General features: G+C 32.6%; 1 protein-coding gene across 1 annotated transcript in view; it reads left to right on the top strand.

The window, feature by feature from the left end:
- MCM8 (minichromosome maintenance 8 homologous recombination repair factor) overlaps positions 1-27,740 on the top strand; it is a 49,697-nt gene that overhangs the window by 8,092 nt on the left and 13,865 nt on the right. The window contains exons 6-13 of the mRNA XM_051975954.1: positions 1,132-1,235; positions 1,873-2,071; positions 5,441-5,526; positions 9,068-9,219; positions 9,475-9,670; positions 11,967-11,997; positions 12,923-13,063; positions 18,610-18,751. Coding sequence (XP_051831914.1) covers positions 1,132-1,235; positions 1,873-2,071; positions 5,441-5,526; positions 9,068-9,219; positions 9,475-9,670; positions 11,967-11,997; positions 12,923-13,063; positions 18,610-18,751 — 1,051 coding nt within the window. The remainder of the gene's footprint in view (positions 1-1,131; positions 1,236-1,872; positions 2,072-5,440; positions 5,527-9,067; positions 9,220-9,474; positions 9,671-11,966; positions 11,998-12,922; positions 13,064-18,609; positions 18,752-27,740) is intronic.

The following is a 27,740-nucleotide window of genomic DNA, read 5'->3' as shown; positions in this document are numbered from 1 at the left end:
AATGATCAAAAGATATGTTCTGTGCCCAAAGGCTATAAAATCATACATTTTATCTAATAATTTCATTACTACCCATGTATGCCAAAAGAGATGTGTGGGAGACAGGGTGGAGGGGGGGAAGGAAAACGGTCTATATGTACAAAAATATTTATATTTTCTCAGGGCAAAAAATTGGAAATTGAAGGGGTGTCCATCATTTGGGGAATGGCTAAATAATTTGTGGCATGCAATTATGATGAAATACTGTTCTGTAAGAAATGATGAGCAGAAAAACCTGGAAAAGCCTCCATGAACTCAAAATAAAATGTACATGTATAAAGTAATATCAATATTGTAGGTAGATCAGTTGAGAATGACTTTGCTGTTCTCAGCAATACAATGATCTAAGACTACTTTAAAGGACTTATAATAAAAAAATGTTATCTGTAACTAGAGAAAAAACTGGTTGTGGCTAAATACAGATTGAAGCATACTTTTTTTTTTTTAATGTAATTTTCTTGAGGGTTTTTTTTTTTGGGGGGGGTGGTAAGAGCAGAATATATTCTTTCACAGCTTAACTTTAATAGAAATGTTCTGAATAACTTCACATGTGCCTTCTCAGTGGAAAGGAAGGACAGAGAGAATTTGGAATTCAACATTTTAAAAACAAATGTAAAAAAAAAATGTTTTACATATAACTGGGAAAAATAGAGATTATATAATTTGCCTAAGATTTCACAACTACTATGTGTCAGCTAGGTCTTGAACCCAGGTCTTTCAACCATTTAACATTATACTACATTCTTCATTGCCTTTCTGAAATTTTTTTTAGATTCTAGAGCATTCTTTAGTAGAACTACACCAAGAAACACTGATATAAGGCCTCCTTGGGCCTTACTTTAGCCTGGGAGACATAGTAGCCAGATTATATTGGAACCAGAGATTCTACATAGAGAGTTTGAAAACCCAGCCTTGAGACAATGAGTCAGGCAAATGCCAATTCCTCGTCATGGCAAAAGCATAGGATATTGCAGAGTAAACACATAGATAATAGTACTAACCAAGGAATATTAGGATCCTTATAAGCTAAAATGTTTCTGGAAACATGTATAAAATAATATGTAAAGAAGTCTCTGTATTTTACCTATCTAGATATTAACAAAAGATCTTGAAAGACATGCAGCTGAATTACAGGCCCAAGAGGGATTATCAAGTGAAGGAGAAACAATTGTAAATGTGCCACATATCATTGCAAGGTAAAGAATTAATTTTGTTTTAAAATTTGTTAGAATAATGACATTGAAAACTGTTTAAGAAAGTATTATTTAAAAGAATCTAACATGGAAAGGATATTCATATAGTTCTCTATTTTGTTGATGTGAACCAATTCTAAGTCTTTCGAGGAAAATGTGAAAATTGTCATTTTTCAATCAATGTCAATTTAATCACTGAATACTTATGACATTGCTAGTGTTTAGATTTGTTAGTGATGACTATGGTGTATTATTAAGTTGCTAAGTCTCCTTATGATCATATTTTTGGTTGTATTTCACACAGGTTGTTGTTACTTAAACACAGAGCCATTTTCATTAAAAGGAAGTAGATGTGGCATATAAGCTTTGCCTAGAATTTATAAGTGAAATTTTCAGTATTTTTTTAAAAGAAGCAGTGGAAGTTATTAAATTGTGTGTCATTACAGAGGACATTTTAGATTAATCATTTGTTTTCATGTAGTCCTACTTGTAAAAAAAATTCTTTTCTCAAAGAACTTAGGAAGAAGGAAGGGATGGGGGGGGAAGTCCTTATATCTTTAATGATGTTTTCACTCTGTAATTTCATAGATAATTTGATAATTTCTTTATGAATCTCACATATATGTTTCCATTATTTTAGGGTATACAACTATGACTCCCTAACTCAATTGAAAAATGTCCGAGCCAATTGCTATGGAAAATATATTGCTTTACGAGGAACAGTTGTTCGAGTCAGTAATATAAAACCTCTTTGTACCAAGATGGCTTTTTTGTGTGCTACTTGTGGAGAAATACAAAGTTTTTCTTTTCCAGATGGAAAATATAGTCTTCCCACAAAGGTAATTTCAAGTCTTCATTGTCAAAGAATTTTTTTTAACCCTTAGGGAATAAACAGTACTGAATGGAACCATTATTATAGTGAATTTCTCATATGCTCCACCTCACACTCCATTTCTCAGAATCCCTTTTTTGTTGTTGTTGTCATTCACTTGTTTCAGTTGTGTCTGATTTTTCATGAAGCCATTTGGGGATTTCTTGGCAAAGATACTGCCCATTTATATCCTTTAACTATTTAACAATTGGAGAATGACTCATATTCTTATAAATTTGACACATATTTTTTATTGTCTATGGTTCTTTTAAATGAACTATCACTTGATATATATTCTTGAAGGACTTTTTTGTGATAAAAATGCTGATAATTTGTGGGTTTATTTTATGTCCTGTTACTTTACTAAAATTAATTGTTTCAACTGTTTTTCAGTTGAATCTCTAGAATTTTCCAAATATAGCATCATAGGTATGCTTGGTATTGTTTGCAGAAAGAATTTTTTAATTAAAAAAAAAATACATACAATGCAAAGATGGTTTTCAACATCCACCTTTGCAAAACCTTGTGTTCCCAATTTTCTCTCTCCTTCCCCACCACCCTCTCCTCTAAGGCTCAAGTAATCTGATGTAGGTTAAACACGTGTAGTTCTTCTAAACATATTTCCACTTTTATCATGTTATGCAAGAAAAATCAGATCAAAGGGGGAGGGGAGAGATGAGAAAGAAAAAAAGCAGACAAACAACACAAAGGTAAAAATACTATGTTGTGATCCACATTTAGTTTCCATAGTTTGCTCTCTGGATGCAGATGGCTCTTTCCATTACAAGTCTATTATCACCTTATTGTTGAAAAAAACCAAGTTTATTACAGTTGATCATTGTATAATCTTGTTGCTGTGTACAATGTTGAAAGAGCTACTTCTTTGCCTATTCTAATTCCTTCGATTTCCTTTTGTTACTGCTTTTGCTAGCATTTCTAATACAGTGTTGAATTATATTGTTGATAATGAGCATCCTTATTTCATTCCCAATCCTATTGGAAAGGCTTCTACCCTATCCCCATTATAGATAATGTTCACCAATAGTTGAGGTTTTTTTTTTTTTTTTGGCTGAGGCAATTGGGGTTAAGTGGCTTGCTCAGGATCACACAGTTAGTAAGTATAAAGTGTCTGGGTCCAAATTTGAACTCAGATCTTCCTGAATTCAGGGCTGATGTTCTATCCACTATTAGTAGAGCTGTCTCTACTAATGGTTTTACTTAGATACTTCTTATCATTTTAAAGAAAAATCCATTTATACCTATGATTTCAAGTGTTTTTAAAACAGGAACAAATGTTATATTTTTTCAGAAACTTTTTCTGCATTTATTGATGTAATTATATGATTTTTTTTACTTGTATTATTGATATAATCAATTATATTTATCATTTTACTTATATTGAACCATTTGTGCAATCCTGGTATAAATCCCACTTGATCATAATGTATAAATGTATAATCTTTTTAATATATTGTTGTAGTCTCCTAGTTAATATTTTATTTGGAATTTTTGCTTCAATAGTCATTATTGAAATTGGACCATACTTTTTTGGTCTGTTTTTACTTTTCCTGGTTTAAGTATTTTTTTTTTAATAACTTTTTATTGATAGAACTCATGCCAGGGTAATTTTTTACAACATTATCCCTTGCATTCACTTCTGTTCCAATTTTTCCCCTCCCTCCCTCCACCCCCTCCCCCAGATGGCAAGCAATCCTTTACATGTTGAATAGGTTAACAGTATATCCTGGATATAATATACGTGTGCAGAACCGAACAGTTTTCTTGTTGCACAGAGAGAATTGAATTCAGAAGGTATAAATAATCCGGGAAGAAAAACAAAAATGTAAGCAGTTTATATTCATCTCCCAGTGTTCTTTCTTTGGGTGTAGCTGCTTCTGCCCATCTTTGATCAATTGAAACTGAATTAGCTCTCTTTATCGAAGAGATCCACTTCCATCAGAATACATCCTCAAACAGTATCATTGTTGAGGTATATAATGATCTCCTGGTTCTGCTCATTTCACTTAGCATCAGTTCATGTAAGTCTCGCCAGTCCTCTCTGTATTCATCCTACTGGTCATTCCTTACAGAACAATAATATTCCATAACGTTCATATCCCACAATTTACTCAACCATTCTCCAGTTGATGGGCATCCATTCATTTTCCACCTTCTAGCCACTACAAACAGGGCTGCCACAAACATTTTGGCACATACAGGTCCCTTTCCCTTCTTTAGTATCTCTTTGGGGTATTAGCCCAGTAGAAACACTACTGGATCAAAGGGTATATACAGTTTGATAACTACCTGGTTTAAGTATCTGCACTATATTTATTTTGTAAAAGGAGTTTGGTAGAATTCTTTTTTTTTTTCTCCTATTATTCCAAATAGTTAAATATTGCAACTAGTTAGTCTTTTAAATGTTTGATAGAATTCTTTTGTAAATCTCTCTGGTATCCTGATGCTTTTTTTCCCTTAGGAAGCTCATTTATGGCCTCTTCAGTTTCTTTTTTCTAAAATGTTTGTTTAGATATTCTATTTTCTCTTATGTTTATCTGGGCAATTAATGTTTTTGTAAGTATTCTTCCATTTTACTTAAATTGTTAAATTTATTGAATATAATTGGGCAAAATAGCAGAATAATTTTTTTTCATAAGTTCAGGTCCTAGTTTTATTTACTAATTAGATAATTTTCTTAATATTCAGTTTTATTAATATCACCACTGATTTTCAGAATTTCTAATTTGGTATTTAATTGGAGATTTTTAATTTCTTCTTTTTTAAATTTTAATTGCATACCCAATTCATTGACCTATTTCATTTTCTATTTTATTGATATAAAAGAAAAAAAGTGGGATTTAAAACAGGACAAGTCGGGCTTGATGATTGGTAAAATATATAAATAGTTGGAGACAAAGGTAAGAAGTGTATTCCAGATCAAAAAGGCAGTGTTAAAGGTAGGAATGAATGTATTGTGTGAGAGGAAACAATAAGGTGACCTATCTAATATTTTGGTAAGTACTTTGATTATGTTTTATGTCTCTTTCAGAGCACTCTTCATCTAGTAGAAGCTTAATAAGATTGTGAGATTAAAATTAGGGAAAATGGCTAAGCAGAATGAAGACAGATTATGAAGGGCTTGACACCTGTGTAGTATTTAGATTTTATAAAATAGGCAATGGCAAACCTGTTTTTAGATTTGCCATTGCTGTATCAAACTATAACTAGGCACCAAATTATTAATCAAAAAAGTTAAATAAAGAATTTTCATTCATATTTTTCTAAGGATCTCATTTTAAGTCTAGTAAAATATGACTTTGACTATATTCTATTCCAGTGTCCTGTGCCTGTATGCCATGGGAAAACATTCACTGCCATCCGAAGCTGTCCTCTCACAGTTACTGTAGATTGGCAGACTATTAAGTAAGTAACAACAAAAATAGGGTATCAGTTTCTTGGAAGCTTAAAGTGATATATACATGTGTTATTATTATCATATTATAGAATAAAATTTGTTATAATTAGTCCAATAGTGATTAAAAACACTGATCAGTAAATGTAATGCATGCGTTTTATGTGATGCAGGGTTTGCTAAAAGATTTATTGTAACTTATTGTAGTTATTCATTGAAATTGCTAGGCCATGGGGGAAGTATTACAAAGGAACTCTGCATAATAACTAGTATCAAATATATTTAAGGTAAATTCACACCAATGAAGAAATGAAATTATTAGTAACTAATCAATCCAATTATATGCTAATAAAAATTGACAATCTAAATGAAATGTATATTTACAAACATGTAAATTGCCCAAATATATCCTTGATACCCAAACCAAAGAAAGTAAAAGCAAAAAAGAAAAACCATTAGGGTTTAAGTTCCTAATGAAAATTGATGTAAAAGTTTTAAATAAAATATTAGAAAAGATATATCATCATATCAAAAAGATTATACATTATGACAAGATTGAATTTAAACCAGGAATGAAAGTAATTAGTTATTTAATAGCAAGTACAACAAAAATCATATGATGATATCAGTAGATACAGAAATGTTTTGACAAAATACAAAATTCATTCTTGTTAAGGAAAAAAAAATACCACAAGACATAGAAATAAACAAGTCTTTAATGTGATTAGTATTATCTATTTAAAATCTTTAGCCAGCATTATCTACAAAGGCAATAAACTAGAAGCCTTTCCAGCAAATCAGGGATAAAGTAAGGACATCCATTATTATCACTGCTATTCAATATGGTACCAAATATTGCAATAAGACAATAAAAAAAATATCAAAGGAATAAACATAGGTGAAGAGGAAACAAAATTATCACATTTTCCAGATAGTATGATAGCTTAGAGAATCCTAGAGGGTCATTTTTAAAAATGTATTGAAACAATTAACTTTAGCAAAGTTGCAGAATATAAAATTAAGCCATATAAATTAGCATTTTTATATCTTACCAACATAATCTAACATAAAGAGAAAAAAATTCTGTTAAAAATTTACTATAGAAAGTATAAAATATTTAGGAATATACCTGCCAAGACATTCACAAGAACTATATGGACATAATTATAAAACATTCTTTATGGAAATAAAGGCAATTTTTAATAATTAGAAAAATATTAATTTCTCATGGGAATTGTAAGTGAATATAACAAAAATGACAATGTTGCTTAAGTTAATTTATTTGTATAGTGTTATACCAATCTAACTACCAAAAAGCAATTTTGTAGAGTGGAGGAAAAAAAATGGAATTCACTTGGAAAAATAAAAAAATCAGTAATATCTAGGGAATTTATGCAAAAAGTGGCAAAAAACAAGGCCTACTAATACCAGATCTCAAACTACCATATAAAATACTTCCCAATATCATTTTGATGGTGGGTAAAAAAATAGGTTACTTCCTGAAGTAGATTAGCTATAATTTATATAGAAACAAATAAACACCATAGCAAAAGTGCAAAGATTCCAGTTATTTAGACAGGAATTCACTATTCAACAAAAACTGTTTGTAAAGTCCTAATTAGCTCTCTGGAGGACGTTGGCATTACCCTGAGTCTTTGGTCTTAGTGGGGAGGAGTGAAGGAGGCAGGAGAGCTACCACATGGCTGGTCAAAGATGGAGTCTGGAGCCTGGCATCTTCTCTTGTGTCTATGGCTGAGAGCTGAAAGAGCATTCCCAGTTGTCCCAGTTCTTAAATACTTCAGTATGATTACATCAGTACACCACACTGAGCGAGTGCCAGCTGTAGAATATTACATCATTACATCACATTAAATACTACACTAAGTATGTGCTTAGATAATCATTATCTCGTCAATCATACTGAGTCTTAAATATAACTTTTCAGAATTGCGGCCTTCTACACTGTTGTTAAAATTTGAAAAAATCTGATAGAAACTAGGACTAGACCAATATTTCATACTGTATACCAACATAAGCTCCAAATGGGTACATGACTTTAAATATAAAAAATAACATCATAAATTAGAAAACTAAGGAAGAAATTACCTGTCAGCTCTGTGGATAGAGAAAAAAGTTTATAACCAAATGAGAGAGAGAGAATATATCATAGGAGGGAGGTAAAATAGTTTTGAGTATATAAAAAATTTAAAAATCTTTCAAAAAACAAAGCCAGTGTAGCCAAAGTAAGAGAATCAGGTAGATGAGGGGAAAAATCTTCAGCAAAAACAAAAAACTTTGACACACTTTTGAAAAAACTTTTGAAACACTTAGGAACTCACATTGACCATCATTCCAGAAGACTAGCTGAAATATGCCTGTTAAAGAGCATAGGATGAACACAAGAATTTTTGTTTTAACTATCTTCTTTGTTACAGTTTTTTTTTTTTTTTTTTTTTTGTTGTTGTTGTTTTTTTGCTTTCTCATTAGGGAAGTAGAGAGAGTAGAACAGAAACAATGTGGATTTGAAAGTCTGTGGAAGTTCATGAATTCAAGTGAAATTGTGTAGAGAAGGGAAGAACAGACCCACAGTTAATGGATCTGACCTGGATAAAAATCCAGTAGATTGAGAAGGAATCATCAGATAAATGAGAGGAGGATTAAGAAAGAATAATGTCAGGAAAACATAGATTGGTATTAAGGAGAAGTAGATAATTGAAATGTCAAAAGTTGCACAGAAGTCAAGGAAGACGTGGATAAGAACAAAGGTATGGCCTTTTTTTGGTGTGACTGAGGAGTGAGAGGTTAGTTGGGAAACTGAGAGTGTCATTGTATTTATTGGGACTTCTTAGAATAAAGGGCAGGAAGTAAGAAGTGGAGGATTGTGAGCCAGGCACTAAGTTCTTAGAGAAAAGAAAGGGATTGCCTACAAGTTGGTAGCCAACAAGTACCAGAATTTTCATTAAGTGGTAGTTATGGATTGAGTGGATTTCAGAGGACCAGAGTAATGTCAATAATAGAAGAACCTAGAAATTGACAGTGAAGAGGATGGAATATGCTAATTCCTCCTGAAATAGTGAGTCACTGAGCCAGACTGTCTTTGTATAGAATCTAACAAATAATAGTCATTTAATAAAATGTTGATTGTTTGTGATGAACTATTCTCTGCACATATACATACACCCCGCCCCCCCCACACACACACATACCCCTCTCTACCTATCTATCTGCTACAATACCTAAAGAAACTGGTTTTCTAGGACATTGAAAAACCATTTTAAAGATTACATTTGCAATAGTAGAGGAAACACTTATGTGTAGTTCTTATATCATGCCTATAATTCCAAAGTAATAGAATTTGCTAAAATAAGCTTTGACCTCACAATTTAAATGGAAAAAGTGGTAAGGAATTATGTTATTTTTACTATTATATACAATGTTTAATTTACCTCCATGTTAAGGTATACTTTAATATTTGATGAGCAAATTTATAACATGTAAAAGAAAAAATAAAATCAGTGTTTTCTATGAACTTGTACTTTACTGTCTTTGTAGAATTCAAGAGTTGATGTCAGATGACCAGAGAGAAGCAGGTCGGATTCCTCGAACAATAGAATGTGAACTTGTTCAGGACCTTGTAGATAGCTGTGTTCCAGGAGACATAGTCACCATTACAGGAATTGTTAAAGTGTCAAATACCGAAGAAGGTATACTATAAATTTTGTTTTTTTTCTTTTTCTTTTCTTTTCTTTCTTTTTTTTAAATGAAGAGCTAATGAGTAGCTATTCATCTTCCATCTTTTTGTTAGAGTTTGGGATATTTCCAAATTTAATTGTCATATTCTAGACTTTAGATATAATGTTTATTATGAAGGTGTAACATTTACTTTTATTTGAAGTTTCTTTTATAGTTTACCATGTCTTGATTTTAATTTGAATAAAGTTTTTGTTTTAATTTTTTAGGTTCTCGAAATAAGAATGACAAGTGCATGTTCCTTTTATACATTGAAGCAAATTCTGTCAGCAATAGCAAAGGACAAAAAACAAAAATTTCTGAAAATGGAGTAAATTATGGAACATCTATGGAGTTTTCACTGAAAGATCTTTATGCTGTCCAAGAAATTCAATCTGAAGAAAACCTTTTTAAGCTTATTGTCAAGTATGGATAAGTAGTTATTTTAATGCTTAAGTTAAATGTTTGAAGCTCATATAATGTAATACACAGCTCTTATTGAACTAGTGATTGTGCTTCATTATTATCCGGCCTTGCAATGTCATTTACATGTTTGCTATCTTTTGAAAGAAAACCCTACACTTGAAGCTAACACAGACCTAGGTTCCAATCCCATTTCTGACCATAGCTGATATGACATGGGCAAGTTATTCAACTCTTCTGTTTCCCCATCTGTAAAGCAGGAATAATAATACTAGTGCCTACTCCACAGATTTGTTGTGAAGATCATATGAAAAAATGTATATAGAGCATTCAAAGTATAAGATAACCTTCAGCTATTATTACTTGTACCTTACATTCTGAGAAGTCAGTTGAAGATACAAAGAATTGTCATTTTAGGAATATAGATACTTTTCTAAGTAAAGTACTTTTCTTCCGCCTTATTGTTCACTTTGATTTTGTGCTTTGGAGCCTTAAGACCTTTTTACACTGAATTTTAAATATTAATTAACAAATTCACCATTATTCATAAATCTTCACTATACACTGATAGTACACCTCGTATGAAAACTGTCCCTCTTAAAGAGGTTAAATGACTACCAAACTCCACCAGCAAGTAAATGTCAGAGGCAGGTTTTGAACTCAAGTCTCCGTGACTCTAAATCCACTACTTTGTTATACTTTTGCCTCATAGCTTTTCAATTCGAGGATGCCTCCCCGAATAAGAAAACCACAAAAACTCACAAAAGCAGAAATTGACCTCTGAACTATAGTTATTATATTCACCAGGATACTATTATCATGGGAACTGGAAGATTCAAATTCAGTTCTCTATTTCTTCCAAATACCCTCCACATAAATAAACATTTAGCAATATTTCTACTGCTCTTCATAGATGGTCATGTTTATCTAATGATGGATATTTCTTTTTTGTTCATTTGATTTTATTTAATGATAGTTCATATTTATTTAATATTTTATGTTTACAGAGTATTTTTGTAGCCATATCAATTAATTTCCACAATTTATGGAGAATATTATTGTCCTTTTAAAGATAAAAAAATTAGCATTAGAGAAGTAAAATTAATTGCCTAAGACTATAGGATCATAGATTCAGAACTTGAAAAAACCATAAAGATTGTTTTAATCTTTTATTTTCCAGATTAGATAACAGATTTATAAGATTTCCCCAAGGTTGTAACAGATAGTAACAGATGGAATTTGCAGCAGGTTCTCTGATTCCAAATCCAGTTTTCTTTCTTTCCCATTCTGCCATGATAATATGAAGAAAATAAATAAGAGATCAGAATGTTTAACATAGTTTTATTTTTATACTATGTGACTGGTTTTTTTTTTATGTGAATATGACAGTTGTGTGACTTTTTCCCTGTTACTTTGTTTCAATTCTATTCCTTCCTATTGAGATTCTTTGAAACTTAAACATGAGCCATGGATCATCAGTAATTTTGGAATATAGGAGGCAATAAATGGTTACATGTTTCCAAAAAAGGAGGGGGAAAGGGGTCAGAGTATATATAATAAAATTTAGTAAAAATTGATACAGTTGACAGTCTCTATTTTTATTGTGATTGTGATAATAGCTGATAGCATTATAAGTTTTGCAAAACTATATTAACAATCCTGGGGTGGAAGGTGCTATTCTTATCTTCATTTTGTAGAAGAAACTGAAGGGGGTAGAGGTTAAATAATTTGCTCAAAGTTGTACAGCTAGTAAGTCTCTGAGGTAGTGTTCCAGCATTGGATTTCCTAACTCCCAAATTTAGCATTCTATCTTTTATGCCATATTGCTTATCTTCTTTTCCTAATGGTTGCATGTTCACTGCTGCATATCCATCCATAGTTTTGTTTATATAATCCATCTAAAGTTCAAATATGTTGTCATCTACTATCTTCACTATATTGTTATATATATCTACTTGATCATTTAATACAATGTGTATGCTCTACAATCAAAAGCCAATTTAAAATCTATTTCTGGAAAAGACTTAGTAGTGGGTATAATTCACTTAAGATAATTAAAGTACTTATTCAGTGTCTTAAGTGTATGCAGAAAAAATATTCCTTTTTTTAAAGATTAGCACAAGTCAACAAGGAAAAATTTTGAAAACTTAAATGTAGTAAAAATTTTTTGGAATTTTTTTTTGGGGGGGTGAATTTTTTTTTTAATAGCAAAAGAAAATTCCTTAATACCTAATAGTTTTTTTTTAAAAAAATAATGAATTTTGACAGTATTTCAAAGCTAGTTCTTTTTGTTTTTCAGCTCACTTTGCCCTGTAATTTTTGGTCATGAAGTAAGTATTATACATTGTTTAATTTTATTTTTATTTTAAGTGAAAATCTACTGTCTTCAGGTAGTAAATATGATGTCTGAAGAATTTTGAAATAGTTATAAAATAGACAAATAAAAATAATTGATCTTAATTAATATGAATTATTAATTTTGATTATTTCTTATTTAGCCTGTATAATAACTTGCTTTGTATATATTTGTGTGTTGTTTCCCTCATTAGATTATAAGCTCCTGAGGGCAGTCTCTTTTGCCTCTTTTTTGTATCCCCAGCACTTAACATGGTGCTTGGCACATGATAATTTTTTTTAAAAAACATGGTAGAAATATGCATTAAATCCAATGTATGCATACATATTTATACAATTATAGTGCTACACAAGAAAAATCAAATCAAACCAGTAAAAAAAAAAAAAAAGAAAAAGAAGTAAAATAAAATGCAAGCAAACAACAATAAAAATAGTGAGAATACTATGTTGTGAACCACATTCAGTTCTCACTGTCTTCTCTCTGGGTGTAGATGGCTCTCTTCATCATTGAACAATTGGTTTGAATCATCTCATTGTTGAAGAGAACCATGTCCATCAGAATTGATCATCATATAATCTTGTTATTGCCATGTATAATGATATCCTGGTTCTGTTCATTTCACTTAGCATTAGTCACATGATAAATTCTTAATAAATTTTTATCAATTGATTTTTTTTCCTCCTGTTTGTATTCATTTGAATCATTACCTTCATAAATTAATGTTATAAATTTACAGGATAGTCTTGATAGTAATCAACTTCAGGAAAATTAGGGAGATAGCACACGAAATGAGCTCTTGTTATAATTTCAGAAATACAATGTCAGAAGGAAATAGGAGCTAAGAACCAATTATTAATTCTTTGCCTTATTTCTGACTAATTTTTTTTTTAATGCTCTAGCTTGTTAAAGCTGGTTTGGCATTAGCACTCTTTGGAGGATGTCAAAAATATGTGGATGACAAAAACAGAATTCCAATTCGAGGAGACCCACATGTCTTAGTGGTTGGAGATCCAGGATTGGGAAAGAGTCAAATGCTACAGGTAGGTTATCACGTTATACTTACAGATCTAATAGAAACCTTAATTAGGGATTGAATGGTTACCTTAAGTGCCAATTGCTTCAAGAGGCCTTTGCTCATTCTTTCAGGTATTATCCTTTTGTTAGTTTTATGTTTATTTATAGCTGTGAATGCATTATGAAGCTGGAGAATTCAGTCTCCCAGGGGATAGGCAGGACTGTCCCTACTTTTGCATTTGCAACCCTAGGCCTAGTACCTAGGCACTTTTGATGTTTTGGGTATGGATATATAATACACTTGTTTTATCAAGCTTAATCTGTACATAATAAGCATATTTCCATGGACATGATTTGATACATAATTTAAGGAGATTTGTGTGAGTCAGGGAAATAATTCTTTTGTTGGTTCTCCTTTCAAATGGCAATCACCTACCTATAATTTACTATAGCTCAAATAAGTAGATGTCTTGTCATCCACATTCCTCAATTTAAAATTCCCATCTTTGATCTCCTGCCCATTGCCTTGCTTTTATTATGTGAAATTAGTTTACTAATGATGAGACCAAACTAAAAATTACAGAAGTACAATAGCATCACCAACTGGCCTTTTATGTAATTGTTTGTAAGTATAAAAGTTGAGGAGTTACTGAGTATTCAGAGAATTATAATATCAAAATTTTGATTTATTTGCTCCATAATTAGTCATAATAAGAAGCCCAGAGTTTTATATTTTCTTTATATTTTGTATTACATATTCCACACATTGTGTAATAAAAACTCAACACATTGTAAACACACATTTTTACTTTTCCTTTTTCGTTCATTCCACTATATTGCATTTTTTGGCATATTTCTGATTGTGTTCCTTAAGAAGAATAATTACAACACAGCTGGCAGTACACAATAGAGCTTTAAAATTTGTAAAATGTTTTATATATTTTATCTCATTTTATCCTCACATAAACTTTGTAAAGTAGGCACTAGTATTATCTCCACTTTAAAAATAACTATACTGAGCCTTAGATAGGCAAATGAGTTATCTAGAATTATATAACTACCAATTGTGTGAGGTAGTATTCAAACCATGTCTTTCTTACTCAAAGTTCAGCACTCTGTCCACAGGATCATATTGCTTTTGAAACCTAAAGTGTTAGCCACTAGTTTACCATCATACTTTGACCAAAAGTTTGATACCTTTTATAAGCTACTCATATCATTTTTACAAATATATTTTACAAATTACTCATTGCATGAATTTTTTTTCTTTTTTTGTTTATAATTTATAAAATTTTTATTCTTCCACATTTGTTTTCAAAAATCGTTCATTCTGTGACTATCTATACATAGTAATGATTCAGTTAGCAATCCTGAACAATAACAGTGGAATTGCTCATATTTTCAGGTTTTATTAGAATCCTTACTTAAAAACAGCCAAGTAGATTTAAACTCTGAACTTCTTTTTTTCAAACTTTGGGCTTCTAGACCGTTTTATGTACTGCATACTCTTTTGTTTAAAATATTTAGTTTCATTTTAAATCACTGTAACTGTAATTTTAAAAAAATTATTTGACCTGGGGCAACTAGATGGCACAGTGGATAGAGTACCAGCCCTGAAGTCAGGAGAATATGAGTTCAAATCCAGCCTCAGACAATTAATACTTCCTCACTGTGTGACTCTGGGCAAGTCAACTACCATTTTTGCTATTTGAATTTAAATATTAATTTGTTTAGTTCTTAAGTATCTATTGTTTGCAAAGCATGCTTGTGAATACCAAGATAAATTAGACATAGTCCCTTCTGTTGCTATGTTTTACAGTCTGATAAAACAAGTAACAAAAAACAAATAATTGTATTATAATATAGGATGTGAAAGCCAATAAAAGGTGCAAATTTGTCGATCAAAAATCATTTATTAAGTACTGAATGTCAAGTATTGTACCAATCATTGAAGAGGCAAATGAGAGTAAAATCAGTCTTCCTTATGAAATGTGTTCTAATAGAGGATTCAAGAGATAATCAAACACCTACAAGAAATATATAGGATAGATGAAAGTTAATATGTGATTAAAAAAGTGCTATCAGGTGAGTAGGAGACCACAAAGGCCTTCTGCAATCTTAGATACTTGACTTGAGTTTTAAATGAAACCAAGAAAATCAAGAGGTGGAGGTAAAGCATTTTAAGCATGAGTACAGTCAGAGTAAAGATGATTACGAGATCGTGTCATGTTTAAGAAATTGTAGTAGACTAATGCAGCTAAAATATAGTGTGTGTAGAAGAGATTAATGTATAAAAACACTGGGAGGGCAGGTTAGAGCCATATAAAGATTTAAATATCAAACAGAGGATTTTATATTTGACTCTGGATATAAAAGGAATTCACAGGAGCTTATGGAGCTGGGTCAGACCTGTTTTTTAGAAAAATCTCTTTGGCCATTGAATTGAGCATGGATTGGATTAAGAAAAAACTTAAGTCAAGGAGACTAGTTGGAGGTCTATTGCAGTGCAAAAGGTAACAGAGGCCTCAACTAGGATTGTAGCTATATAAATAGAGAAGATATATATAATAGAAACATTGTGAAGATAGATAAGTAAGTATTGATTGTTTACTGGGCCAGGCACTGTGCTTAGCACTTTACAGATGTCATTTGCCCCTCACAACATCCTTGGGAGGTAGGTGCTATATTTTTATCACCATTTCATAGATGAAGAAACTGGGACAGAGGTTTAAATGACTTGCTCACATATCTAGTATATGTCTGAAACTAGATTTTACTTGTCTCCTTGCCTTCAGGCCTATTGCACCACTGAACTAATGAGGACAGAAACTACACTTTATATAGGAAATAAAGGCACTAATTGTACACAGCTTTCTCATGGAACACAACCACAAAGGAAAGAGATAATGGTGATAGATAACAGGGATGGTATAGTGAAATGAGTATAAGATGAAAAGAGATTCATTCAAGATTGCAGTGAGGAAGTAGATAGTGAGAGAAAATAACTGAATAATTTGAGATCAGGGAACTCATGGAAAACAGTCTTAGTTTTTTCAGTGAAATCATAGAGGTAAGGTCCTATCTGAGAAGATGAGGAAAGGAGTGTATGGGAGGCTTGAAAACAGTCTTAATTTTTTTCAGTGAAATCATAGAGGTGAGGGTCCTATCTGAGAAAATGAGGAAAGGAGTGTATGGGAGGCTTGAAAACAGTCTTAATTTTTTTCAGTGAAATCATAGAGGTAAGGTCCTATCTGAGAAAATGAGGAAAGGAGTGTATGGAAGGCTTGAGAAAGATAAGGATTAGAATAGTCATTATGGTGATATAGCAGATTAATTTGGAAAGAACAAATTTTGTGTCCTGTAGTGAAGGCCCAGTTCAAATTAAATAACATAAATGTGTAATAAATCTAGTCAATACAGTTCTATGATTACATCTAGTTCCATTCAGCAACATATGAATAGATAAGAAGAAAGCAGATGGTAAGAATAATTCAGGGTTCATGTTTGGTAAGATATTATCATCAATAGGACAACAGAGTTGTGAAGGTAGAATATGATGTAGAGTTAAATTGATTTGATTTACTAACCAGTCAAGGTAGAAAAGGGAAGAGAATGTAGCCAGAGTAGAGGAGAATGTAAGCCAGTGAGTAGTGGCTTAAGAAAGAGCTGAGGAGGGGATAGACTGAAGGTCATGTTTGAAAAATAAAGAAAAGGGTTAGAGGTCATAAGGCATAGAGAAAGGTGGAAAGATATAAAATTATGATCTGATGAAGGAATTTATGGCTTGGACCAGGGGTCCTCAAACTACGGCCGTGGGCCAGATGCGGCAGCTGAGGACAATTATACCCCTCACCCAGGACTATGAAGTTTCTTTATTTAAAGGCCCCACAAAACAAAGTTTTTGTTTTTACTATAGTCTGGCCCTCCAACAGTCTGAGGGACAGTGAACTGGCACCCTATTTAAAAGTTTGAGGACCCCTGGCTTGGACAATAAGGAAGTGGAACATTTGATGAGATCAAATATTTAACCTCTGTGGGTAGGTGAGGTAGAATTGAGAAACTGAACACTGAGAAGTTAGAGTATTTGAGGACCTGTTGGTGTGTGTATGTTTAAATGCTTTCATATGAGGACAGAGATGATAAGAAGAATAACACTGAGAGACAGGTATTGAGGAAAAAAGGAGAACGTCCTGGAGGTTGATAAATAACAACTATCAGGTTTAGATTGAGTGATAAATTTGTATTGTTTGAGTCTTAATAGAAGAGAGGGCACTTAGTGACAGTGATAGAGGGAATCTGAAAGTGTTAGTGGGGGAAAAGGAATATTATGTCTACTCCACCAGGATTAGTGAGGAATGGGAGTATAGTACAAGAGAAATTATAGCCAGTACTAGAAAAGATATCAATAGAAATGGTTTCGTCAGGAATTGGCCAAATCTCTGTGAGGGCCAGAAGACAGAAAGAGTGAAAAGAAAAAAAAGATTTAAGGTAAAAGTTTGTAATTTATGGAGTAGGACACATTCCAGAGGGTACAGGAAAGGAATAGGCAGATCTGGGATGGGGAAGAAGGGGTATAACGTTAAGGTAGAAGAGATAGAAAGTTAAGCTTTGTATACTGGCAGCCTGGAGTTCAAAATTACTGGAACAAGGACATTATGAGAATATGAGACCATGCCAACAATTCAGCATTGAGTCCAAGTGATTGGGGTAAGATTGTTGAAGTTAGTAGATCAGATGATAAGTTGAGCCTTCTGACAGGCAATAATGTTGTATCTTTGTCTCCTGGATGCCTTCACTGAAGATAATTGAAGGTGGAGGTGTAGGATCCTGGTCAGGAGGTAGGCATGACTTTCTTTTCTGGAGAAGACCCTAAAAGGCAGGAAGGAGATGGAAGAGATCTTTGGTCTCAGAGGATAGTCTGGCATTGAAAGTGGTCCTGAAGTAGGGATCTATCAAAATACAGGAATCCGAAGATGCGAAGATTACCTCCTGAGATGGAGGTTAGAGAAAACTTGATGATAAAGTTGTCATTTGAACTGGGCCTTGAAGAATATGTATGAATTGAACAGATGAGAAAAGTATTCCAGATAGAACAATTAATATATGCTCAAAGAATAGGTAACATTAATGTATTTGGGGGGGAAAGTACAAGTAATTGAGCTGAAAAGCCATATTATGATTAAATCTTCATATATAGATTGTTTTTAATATTAGGAGGAATTCAGACTTTTCTCAGTAGGCAATTTTGGCAGCATTTAAAGTTCCTGAGTTGAGACACAGTCAAAGCTTTGCTTTGTGAATATTCTACAACTAGAATAATGAATTATTAGAGGGAAGACTAAAGATTAGGAGAATGGTAATAGGTTTGAATAGAGATAATAAGGAACCAAAACTATGGTGGGACTAGTAGGAATAAAGAGGAATTGATATTTATAAGAATATAAAGGTAGAATCAAGAAAAGTTAGGAATTAATAATGAAGGAAGATTTGAGAATTCAAAGATGGCACTATATATATAGAGGTATGTTCATTTTTTTGTTTTCTTTTAGTGGCTTTACCTTATTTTCTTTAGGCAGTGTGTAATGTTGCTCCACGTGGTGTTTATGTTTGTGGAAATACAACTACTTCATCTGGTCTGACTGTAACACTTTCAAAAGATAGTACATCTGGAGACTTTGCCTTAGAAGCTGGTGCCCTGGTACTTGGTGATCAAGGTAAGAAAGAAAAATGAAGCCAAGTTCAGTAGACTAAAAGTTTTTATTATTTTACTGCCCTAAATTTCTTTCTATCATTTTTAGTATACTGTTTGCAAAGTATTAGCATATAGGGATACTTCAACAATTGGCAACAAATTGTACCAATGTAATGGGAAAATAGCATTGCAGTTTTTATATTTTGAAAAGAGTGGCAATTAGTTTGAAAGTAGCACCATACAACTGAGTGATGTACATATTTTGGAATATCCACTTGTGACCACCGCGCTCGCACCCTGGATACCTTAGAATCATCTGGAGTCAGGATAAGCAAAAGTCCTTAGTCTTTATTCTTGATCTTTAGAGGCAGGATTGAACAGGATGGAAGCAGAATCTCTGCAACCGCCTTACCTCTCATCTACTGCCAAAATGTGTCTCTGGCTAGTCTTCTTCCATCCCCTAGTCCCTCCTACAATCTTCTGTATACTGAGCTAGCACAGGATAGTGGGAAGGACCATTTTTCAAGCATATGCCCATAAAGTATTGTTCAATCGGTAGTTAGTCTCACGTGCTCGGCAGTCCTGACCTCAGTGCATTAACTCAATAGTTTCAGTCCTCTACATCCACTAAACATTTTTAGCCTAATTTCTAAGTGCAGCCATAAAAAAAACCCACTCCTCTGGACTTTCAGAAATATCTAAGGGCCCATAATGTAGTTATGGGCTGTTCATCAGTTTATTTAAAACTGGTTTTGTGAAAAACAAATTATTGTTACCAATGTTCATTGTGAATGTTAACATAGGTTAAGTATGAAAACTGGTAATTTAAAGTATGAAAAATAATAAGCAGATATTATATCATGAAACGAATTATTGTACACAATGCAACTAAACACGTTATATAACACCAACATCTCCTTTATATATTGCAGCATCATAGAGTAAAATTTAGTAAGTGCTAAATAAAAGATCAGTGGAACTATGGTATTGGGACAGTGAATCGCATCTCAAAATCTGTGGTTGTTACTGTATTGTTTTAGATAAATAAAGAGCTACTTTCATTTAAAAATGAAAAATGTAAGGTTTCATTTTATCCTTATATATTCTTTATAAATTATTATTCTTTTATACTGTTCACAGTTGTAAAAGTTACTGCAAATCAAAAAATTATTTTTTTAAAATTTGTGGACAAATAAGAAAATAAGTAATTATATGGACCTCAAAATGTTATGTAGAAGATCCTCATAAAATATTGACATGGATAGGAAGTAGGCATATAGGTCAGTAGGTGTTGATTCTCTCCTCAATAACCCTTTTAGATACTAATCTGGTCCAAGATTTTTATCATGCCATTGATGTCTTTCTACCTGTGATTTTTTTTTCTAATTTAATATTTTATTTTTTCCCAATTATATGTAAAAACAATTTTAACATTCTGTTTTCAAATTTTGAGTCAAATTTTCTCCTTTATTCTAGCTCCTCATTCAGGAACTCAGCAATTTGACATAGGTTATATATCTATAGTTGTGCAAAACACAATTCCATGTAACTCATACTGTGAAAGAAAACACAGATCAAAAAAACCCAAGAAAAATGAAGTAAGGAAAATGTATCTTTGATCTACATTCTGGCTCCATGAGCTCTTTCTCTGAAGCTGGGTAGCACCTTTCATTATAAGATCCTACTGAATTGTCTTAGATCATTGCTGAGAATAGTTTTGTTATTCACAATGGATCAAAGTCTTTCCAGGTTTTTCTGAGAGCAGGATTGCTCAAAATCTGCTATTTCTTATAGCAGTCACTAATATACAACAACTTGTTTAGCCATTCCCCTATTGATGGACATCTCTGCAATTTCCAGTTGTCACTACAAAAAAAAAAAAAAAAAAGCTGATATAAATATTTTTGTCCATATGGATTCTTTTCCTTTTTGTTATTTATCTTTTTGGGATAAAGACCTAGTAGTGCTATTGCTTGGTCAAAGGGTACACATGATTTTATAGCCCTTTGGCCATAGTTCCAAATTGCCCTCCAGAATAATTGAATCAGTATATAGCTTCATCAACAATACATTAGCCAACAATGCATTAGTGTTTTAATTTTTCTACATACTCTACAACATTTGTCATTTCCCTTTTCTGTCATATTAAGTCATCTGATAGGTATGTGATGGTAACTCAAAGTTTTTTTTAAATTTGCATTTTTGTAATCACTGATTTAGAATATTTTTTCATATGACTATAAATAATTTCAATTACTCTGATGGAATTATATCCTTTTTATATCATTGTACCATTTATCAGTTTAGGAATGGCTCTTATTTCTCTTAATTTGATTTAGTTTTCTATATGTTTGAGAAATGAGGTCTATATTAAGGAAATTTGCTATAAATATTTTTCAAAATAATGATGATCAATTATATAATTCTCTCCAACCTGTTTTCCAAGTGTTTATCCTATTCTCTGTTCTCCCTGTCTATTCTCAAAAGTGTTTTGCTTCTGATTTTTACCTCCCCCAATCTGCCCTTTTATCAACTCCTTCTCCCTGTCTCTTATCTCTTTCCCCTCTTTTTTTATATGGTAAGATACATTTCTTTCTTTTTTTTTTTTTTAAATGTTTCTCATTGATATTTTATTTTTCCAAATACATATAAGGATAGTTTTTAACTTCATTTTTGTAAGACTTTGTGTTCCAAATTGTTCTCCTTATCTTCCATAAACCAAGAGAGCAAGCAATTTGATATAGGTTAAATATGTTCAGTAAGATACATTTCTATACTTAACTGAATATGTCTGTATAATTCTTTCTTTGCAATATTCTCTTCAGAGTAAGGTTCATGCTCTACAGTCTTTCCTTTAATTTTTTTTAAGGTAATCATTCCATCATATTTAACTCATACCTGTGCTTTCTGTCTTTATATACTTCTACTTGTCCTAATAATGAGAATATTTTAACGCGTTATACACATTTTCTTATGTAGGAAAGTAAGCAGGTTAATCTTATTGAATCCGTTATGGTTTCTCTTTCCTATTTACCATTTTATGCTTCAGTCAGATTTTTGTATTCAGTTCTGGTCTTTTTATCAGGAATACTTGAAAGTCCTCTATTGAATGTCTATTTTTCCTTCTGAAGGATTATATTCACTTCTGTTGGATAAGTGATCATTGGTTATAGTCCCAGCTCTTTTTGCCCTCTAGAATATCCAAGCTCTCTGATCTTTTAAGGTAGAAACAGCTAATTGTGTGCCCCTATGATATTTAAATTGTTTCTTTTTGATTATTTGCAATATTTTCTCCTTGACCTATGAGCTCTAGAATTTGGGTTTAATATTTCTGGGTGTTTTCAATTTGGGATCTCTTTCAGAAGGTGATTGGTGCACTCTTTAATATTGCTATTTTTATCCTCCAGTTCTAGAATATTAGGGAACTTTCCTTGATAATTTCTTGAAAAATGTAGTCCAGAGGACTTCTGGCCAAGATGGCGGAGAAGAGGCACACAGCTGTGCAAGCTCCGCATTTTCTCTCACTATCCATTTCATCACAAGCCTCTGAATTAATGCTTGACTGAAAAAACCCCCCACAAATATTTGTCTCTGATTCTTTGACAAAATAAGCAAAAAACTGAAGAGGACTTTAACCCTTGACAGCTTCTATACAGATAGAGAGCAGACTCTAAACCCTGAGGAGACTAAAAACAGACTGTCCCCAGGTGAATCCCCAAAGGAGGAGATCATCTGTTCCTCAGCACAGATGAACCTCATAGAAGAAATTAAAAAGGCTCTCACAAGGGAACTAGAAGAAAAATGGGAAAAGGAGAGGGAGGCTTGGCAAGAGAGTCTGGAGAAGTCATCCCACTCATTTAAAGACAGAGTGGATAAAGAAATAAAATCCTTGAAAAATAGGATTAGCGAACTGGAAACAGAAAATAGCTCTCTAAAAAACAAAATTGGCGAAATGGAAAAAAATTCCATAGAACAAAAGAACTCAATTGGATAATTAGGAAAAGATATTAAAAAAGTGAGTGAAGAAAATACCTCACTGAAAATCAGAATTGAACAAATGGAATTGAATGACTCGAGGAGACAAGAAGAATCAGTCAAGCAAATCCAAAAAAATCAAACAATGGAAAAGAATTTGAAATACCTTCTGGGGAAAACAACAGACCTGGAAAACAGATCCAGGAAAGACAATCTGAGGATCATTGGACTCCCAGAAAAGCATGATAAAAAAAAGAGCCTGGATACTATTTTCCAGGAAATTATCAAAGAGAACTGCCCATAAGTCATAGAAACAGAGGGTAAAATAGACATTGAAAGAATTCATCGATTACCTACTGAAAGGGATCCTAAAATCAAAACACCAAGAAATATAGTGGCCAAATGCCAGAACCCTCAGACAAAGGAAAAAAATACTGCAAGCGGCTAGAAAAACCCAATTCAAGTATCGAGGAGCCACACAATAAGGATCACCCAGGATCTAGCAGCATCCACGTTAAAGGATCGAAGGGCCTGGAATATGATATTCTGAAAGGCTAAGGAACTTGGTATGCAACCAAAAATAACTTCCCCAGCTAGAATGAGCATCTTTTTCCAGGGAAGAAGATGGACATTCAACAAAGTAAGCGAATTTCACCTATTTTTGATGAAAAAGCCAGAACTTAACAAAAAGTTTGATCTACAAATGTAGAACTCAAGAGAAATCTAAAAAGGTAAAGATTAATTTTGGGAACTATATTTCAGCTATAAAGATGTATAAAGAATACATGTATACCTTGTTCTAGAAACTAGATGTGGAAAGGACATTGTACCAGAAAAAGGGTAAAGTGGGGGTAGTACATCTCATGAAGAGGCAAAGGAAACCTATTATATCTGAGAGAAAGAATGGAGGGGGATGAATATAGTGGGTATCTTACTGCCTTCAGAATTGGCTTTAAGAGAAAAATTTTAGACATATTCAATCTATGGTGAAACTTCTCCCACCTCATTGAAAAGTAAGAAGGGAAAAGTGAAAAGGGAAGGAATAAGCTAAGTGGAAGGGAATACGGAAACTGGGAGGGAAAGGGGTAAGATAGGAGGAGGAAATCTAAAGCAGGGAGAGATACTAAAAAGGGAGGGCTGTGAGAAGCAAGTGGTGCTCACAAGCTTAATACTGGGAAGGGAGTTAAGGGGGAAAGAAGGGAGAAAAGCATAAATAGGGATTAACAAGATGGCAAGTAATACAGAATTGGTCATTTTAACCATAAATGTGAACGGGGTAAACTCCCCCATAAAGAGAAAGCAGTTAGCAGAATGGATTAAAAGCCAGAATCCTACAATATGTTGTTTACAGGAAACACACCTGAAGCGGGGAGATACTTGCAGGTTAAAGGTAAAAGGTTGGAGCAAAATCTACTACGCTTCAGGTGGAGTCAAAAAAGCAGGGGTAGCCATCCTGATCTCAGGTCAAGCTAAAGCAAAAATTGATCTAATTAAAAGAGATAAGGAAGGACATTATATCTTGCTAAAGGGGAGCATGGATAATGAAGCAATATCAATATTAAACATATATGCACCAAGTGGTGTAGCATCTAAATTCTTAAAAGAGAAATTAAGAGAGCTGCAAGAAAAAATAGATGGCAAAACTATAATAGTGGGAGATCTCAACCTTGCACTCTCAGAATTAGATAAATCAAACCACAAAATAAATAAGAAAGAATTCAAAGAGGTAAATAGAATACTAGAAAAATTAGATATGATAGATCTCTGGAGAAAAGGTAATGAAGACAGAGAGGAGTACACTTTCTTTTCAGCAGTTCATGGAACCTATACAAAAATTGACCATATATTAGGACATAAAAACCTCAAATTCAAATGCAGTAAGGCAGAAATAGTAAATGCATCCTTTTCAGACCACGATGCAATGAAAATTACATTCAACAAAAAGCCAGGGGAAAGTAGACCAAAAAATACTTGGAAACTAAATAATCTCATAGTAAAGAATGATTGTGTGAAACAACAAATCATAGACATAATTAATAACTTCACCCAAGAAAACGATAATAATGAGACATCATACCAAAATGTATGGGATGCAGCCAAAGCTGTAATAAGGGGAAATTTCATATCTCTAGAGGCCTATTTGTATAAAATAGAGAAAGAGAAGGTCAATGAATTGGGCTTGCAACTAAAAATGCTAGAAAAGGAACAAATTAAAAACCCCCAGTCAAACACTAAACTTGAAATTCAAAAAATAAAAGGAGAGATCAATAAAATTGAAAGTAAAAAAACTATTGAATTAATTAATAAAACTAAGAGTTGGTTCTATGAAAAAACCAACAAAATAGACAAACCCTTAGTAAATCTGATTAAAAAAAGGAAAGAGGAAAATCAAATTGTTAGTCTTAAAAATGAAAAGAGAGAACTCGCCACTAACGAAGAGGAAATTAGAGCAATAATTAGGAGATATTTTGCCCAACTTTATGCCAATAAATTCGACAACTTAAATGAAATAGAAGAATACCTCCAAAAATATAGCTTGCCCAGACTAACAGAGGAAGAAGTAAATATCCTAAACAGTCCCATCTCAGAAAAAGAAATAGAACAAACTATCAATCAACTCCCTAAGAAAAAATCTCCAGGACCAGATGGATTTACATGTGAATTCTATCAAACATTTAAAAAACAATTAACTCCAATGCTAAATAAACTATTTGAAAAAATAGGGATTGAAGGAGTCCTACCAAACTCCTTTTATGACACAGACATGGTACTGATACCTAAACCAGGTAGGCTGAAAACAGAGAAAGAAAATTATAGACCAATCTCCCTAATGAATATTGATGCTAAAATCTTAAATAAAATATTAGCAAAAAGATTACAGAAAATCATCCCCAGGATAATACACTATGACCAAGTAGGATTTATACCAGGAATGCAGGGCTGGTTCAACATTAGGAAAACTATTAGCATAATTGAGTATATCAACAATCAAACAAACAAAAACCATATGATCATCTCAATAGATGCAGAAAAAGCATTTGATAAAATCCAACATCCATTCCTAATAAAAACACTTGAGAGCATAGGAATAAATGGACTTTTCCTTAAAATAGTCAGCATATATTTAAAACCTTCAGTAAGCATCATATGCAATGGGGAAAAACTGGAACCTTTCCCAGTAAGATCTGGAGTGAAGCAAGGTTGCCCACTATCACCATTATTATTCAATATTGTATTAGAAACACTAGCCTCTGCAATAAGAGTCAAGAAAGAGATTAAAGGAATTAGAGTAGGCAATGAGGAAACCAAACTATCACTCTTTGCAGATGATATGATGGTATACCTAGAGAACCCCAGAGATTCTACTAAAAAGCTATTAGAAATAATTCATAATTTTAGCAAAGTAGCAGGATACAAAATAAATCCCCATAAATCTTCAGCATTTTTATACATCACCAACAAAATCTAACAGCAAGAGATACAAAGAGAAATTCCATTCAAAATAACTGTTGATAGCATAAAATATTTGGGAATCTATCTACCAAAGGAAAGTCAGGAATCATATGAGCAAAATTACAAAAAAACTTTCCACACAAATAAAGTCAGACTTAAATAATTGGAAAAATATTAAATGCTCTTGGATAGGCCAAGCGAATATAATAAAGATGACAATACTCCCTAAACTAATCTATTTATTTAATGCTATACCAATCAGACTTCCAAGAAAATATTTTAATGATCTAGAAAAAATAACAACAAAATTCATATGGAACAATAAAAAGAGAATCTCAAGGGAATTAATGAAAAAAAAATCAAATGAAGGTGGCCTAGCTGTACCTGATCTAAAATTATATTATAAAGCAGCAGTCACCAAAACCATTTGGTATTGGCTAAGAAATAGATTAGTTGATCAGTGGAAAAGGATAGGTTCACAAGACAGAATAGTCAACTATAGCAATCTAGTGTTTGACAAACCCAAAGATCCTAACTTTTGGGATAAGAATTCATTATTTGATAAAAACTGCTGGGATAACTGGAAATTAGTATGGCAGAAATTAGGCAGGGACCCACACTTAACACCATATATCAAAATAAGATCATAATGGGTCCATGACTTAGGCATAAAGAACGAGATTATAAATAAATTAGAGGAACATAGGATAGTTTATCTCTCAGACTTGTGGAGAAGAAAGAAATTTATGACCAAAGATGAACTAGAGACCATTACTGATCACAAAATAGAAAATTTTGACTATATCAAATTAAAAAGCCTTTGTACAAATAAAACTAAACGAGATTAGAAGGGAAGCAACAAACTGGGAAAACATCTTTACAGTTAAAGGTTCTGATAAAGGCCTCATTTCCAAAATATATAGAGAACTGACTCAAATTTTAAGAAATCAAGCCATTCTCCAATTGATAAATGGTCAAAGGATATGAACAGACAATTTTCAGATGATGAAATTGAAACTATTACCACTCATATGAAAGAGTGTTCCAAATCATTATTGATCAGAGAAATGCAAATTAAGACAACTCTGAGATACCACTGCATACCTGTCAGATTGGCTAAGATGACAGGAAAAAATAATGATGAATGTTGGAGGGGATGTGGGAAAACTGGGATACTGATGCATTGTTGGTGGAGTTGTGAACGAATCCAACCATTCTGGAGAGCAATCTGGAATTATGCCCAAAAAGTTATCAAACTGTGCATACCCTTTGATCCAGCAGTGCTACTACTGGGCTTATAACCCAAAAAGATACTAAATAAGAGAAAGGGACCTGTATGTGCCAAAATGTTTGTGGCAGCCCTGTTTGTAGTGGCTAGAAACTGGAAATTGAATGGATGCCCATCAATTGGAGAATGGCTGGGTAAATTGTGGTATATGAATGTTATGGAATAGTATTGTTCTGTAAGAAATGACCAGCAGGATGAATACAGAGAGATTTGGAGAGACTTAACATGAACTGATGCTAAGTGAAATGAGCAGAACCAGGAGATCGTTATACACTTCGACAACGATATTGTATGA

The sequence above is a fragment of the Antechinus flavipes genome, chromosome 2, assembly GCF_016432865.1.
Source record: "Antechinus flavipes isolate AdamAnt ecotype Samford, QLD, Australia chromosome 2, AdamAnt_v2, whole genome shotgun sequence".
NCBI lineage: Eukaryota > Metazoa > Chordata > Mammalia > Dasyuromorphia > Dasyuridae > Antechinus > Antechinus flavipes.
This window is presented reverse-complemented; position numbering and strand designations above follow the sequence as displayed.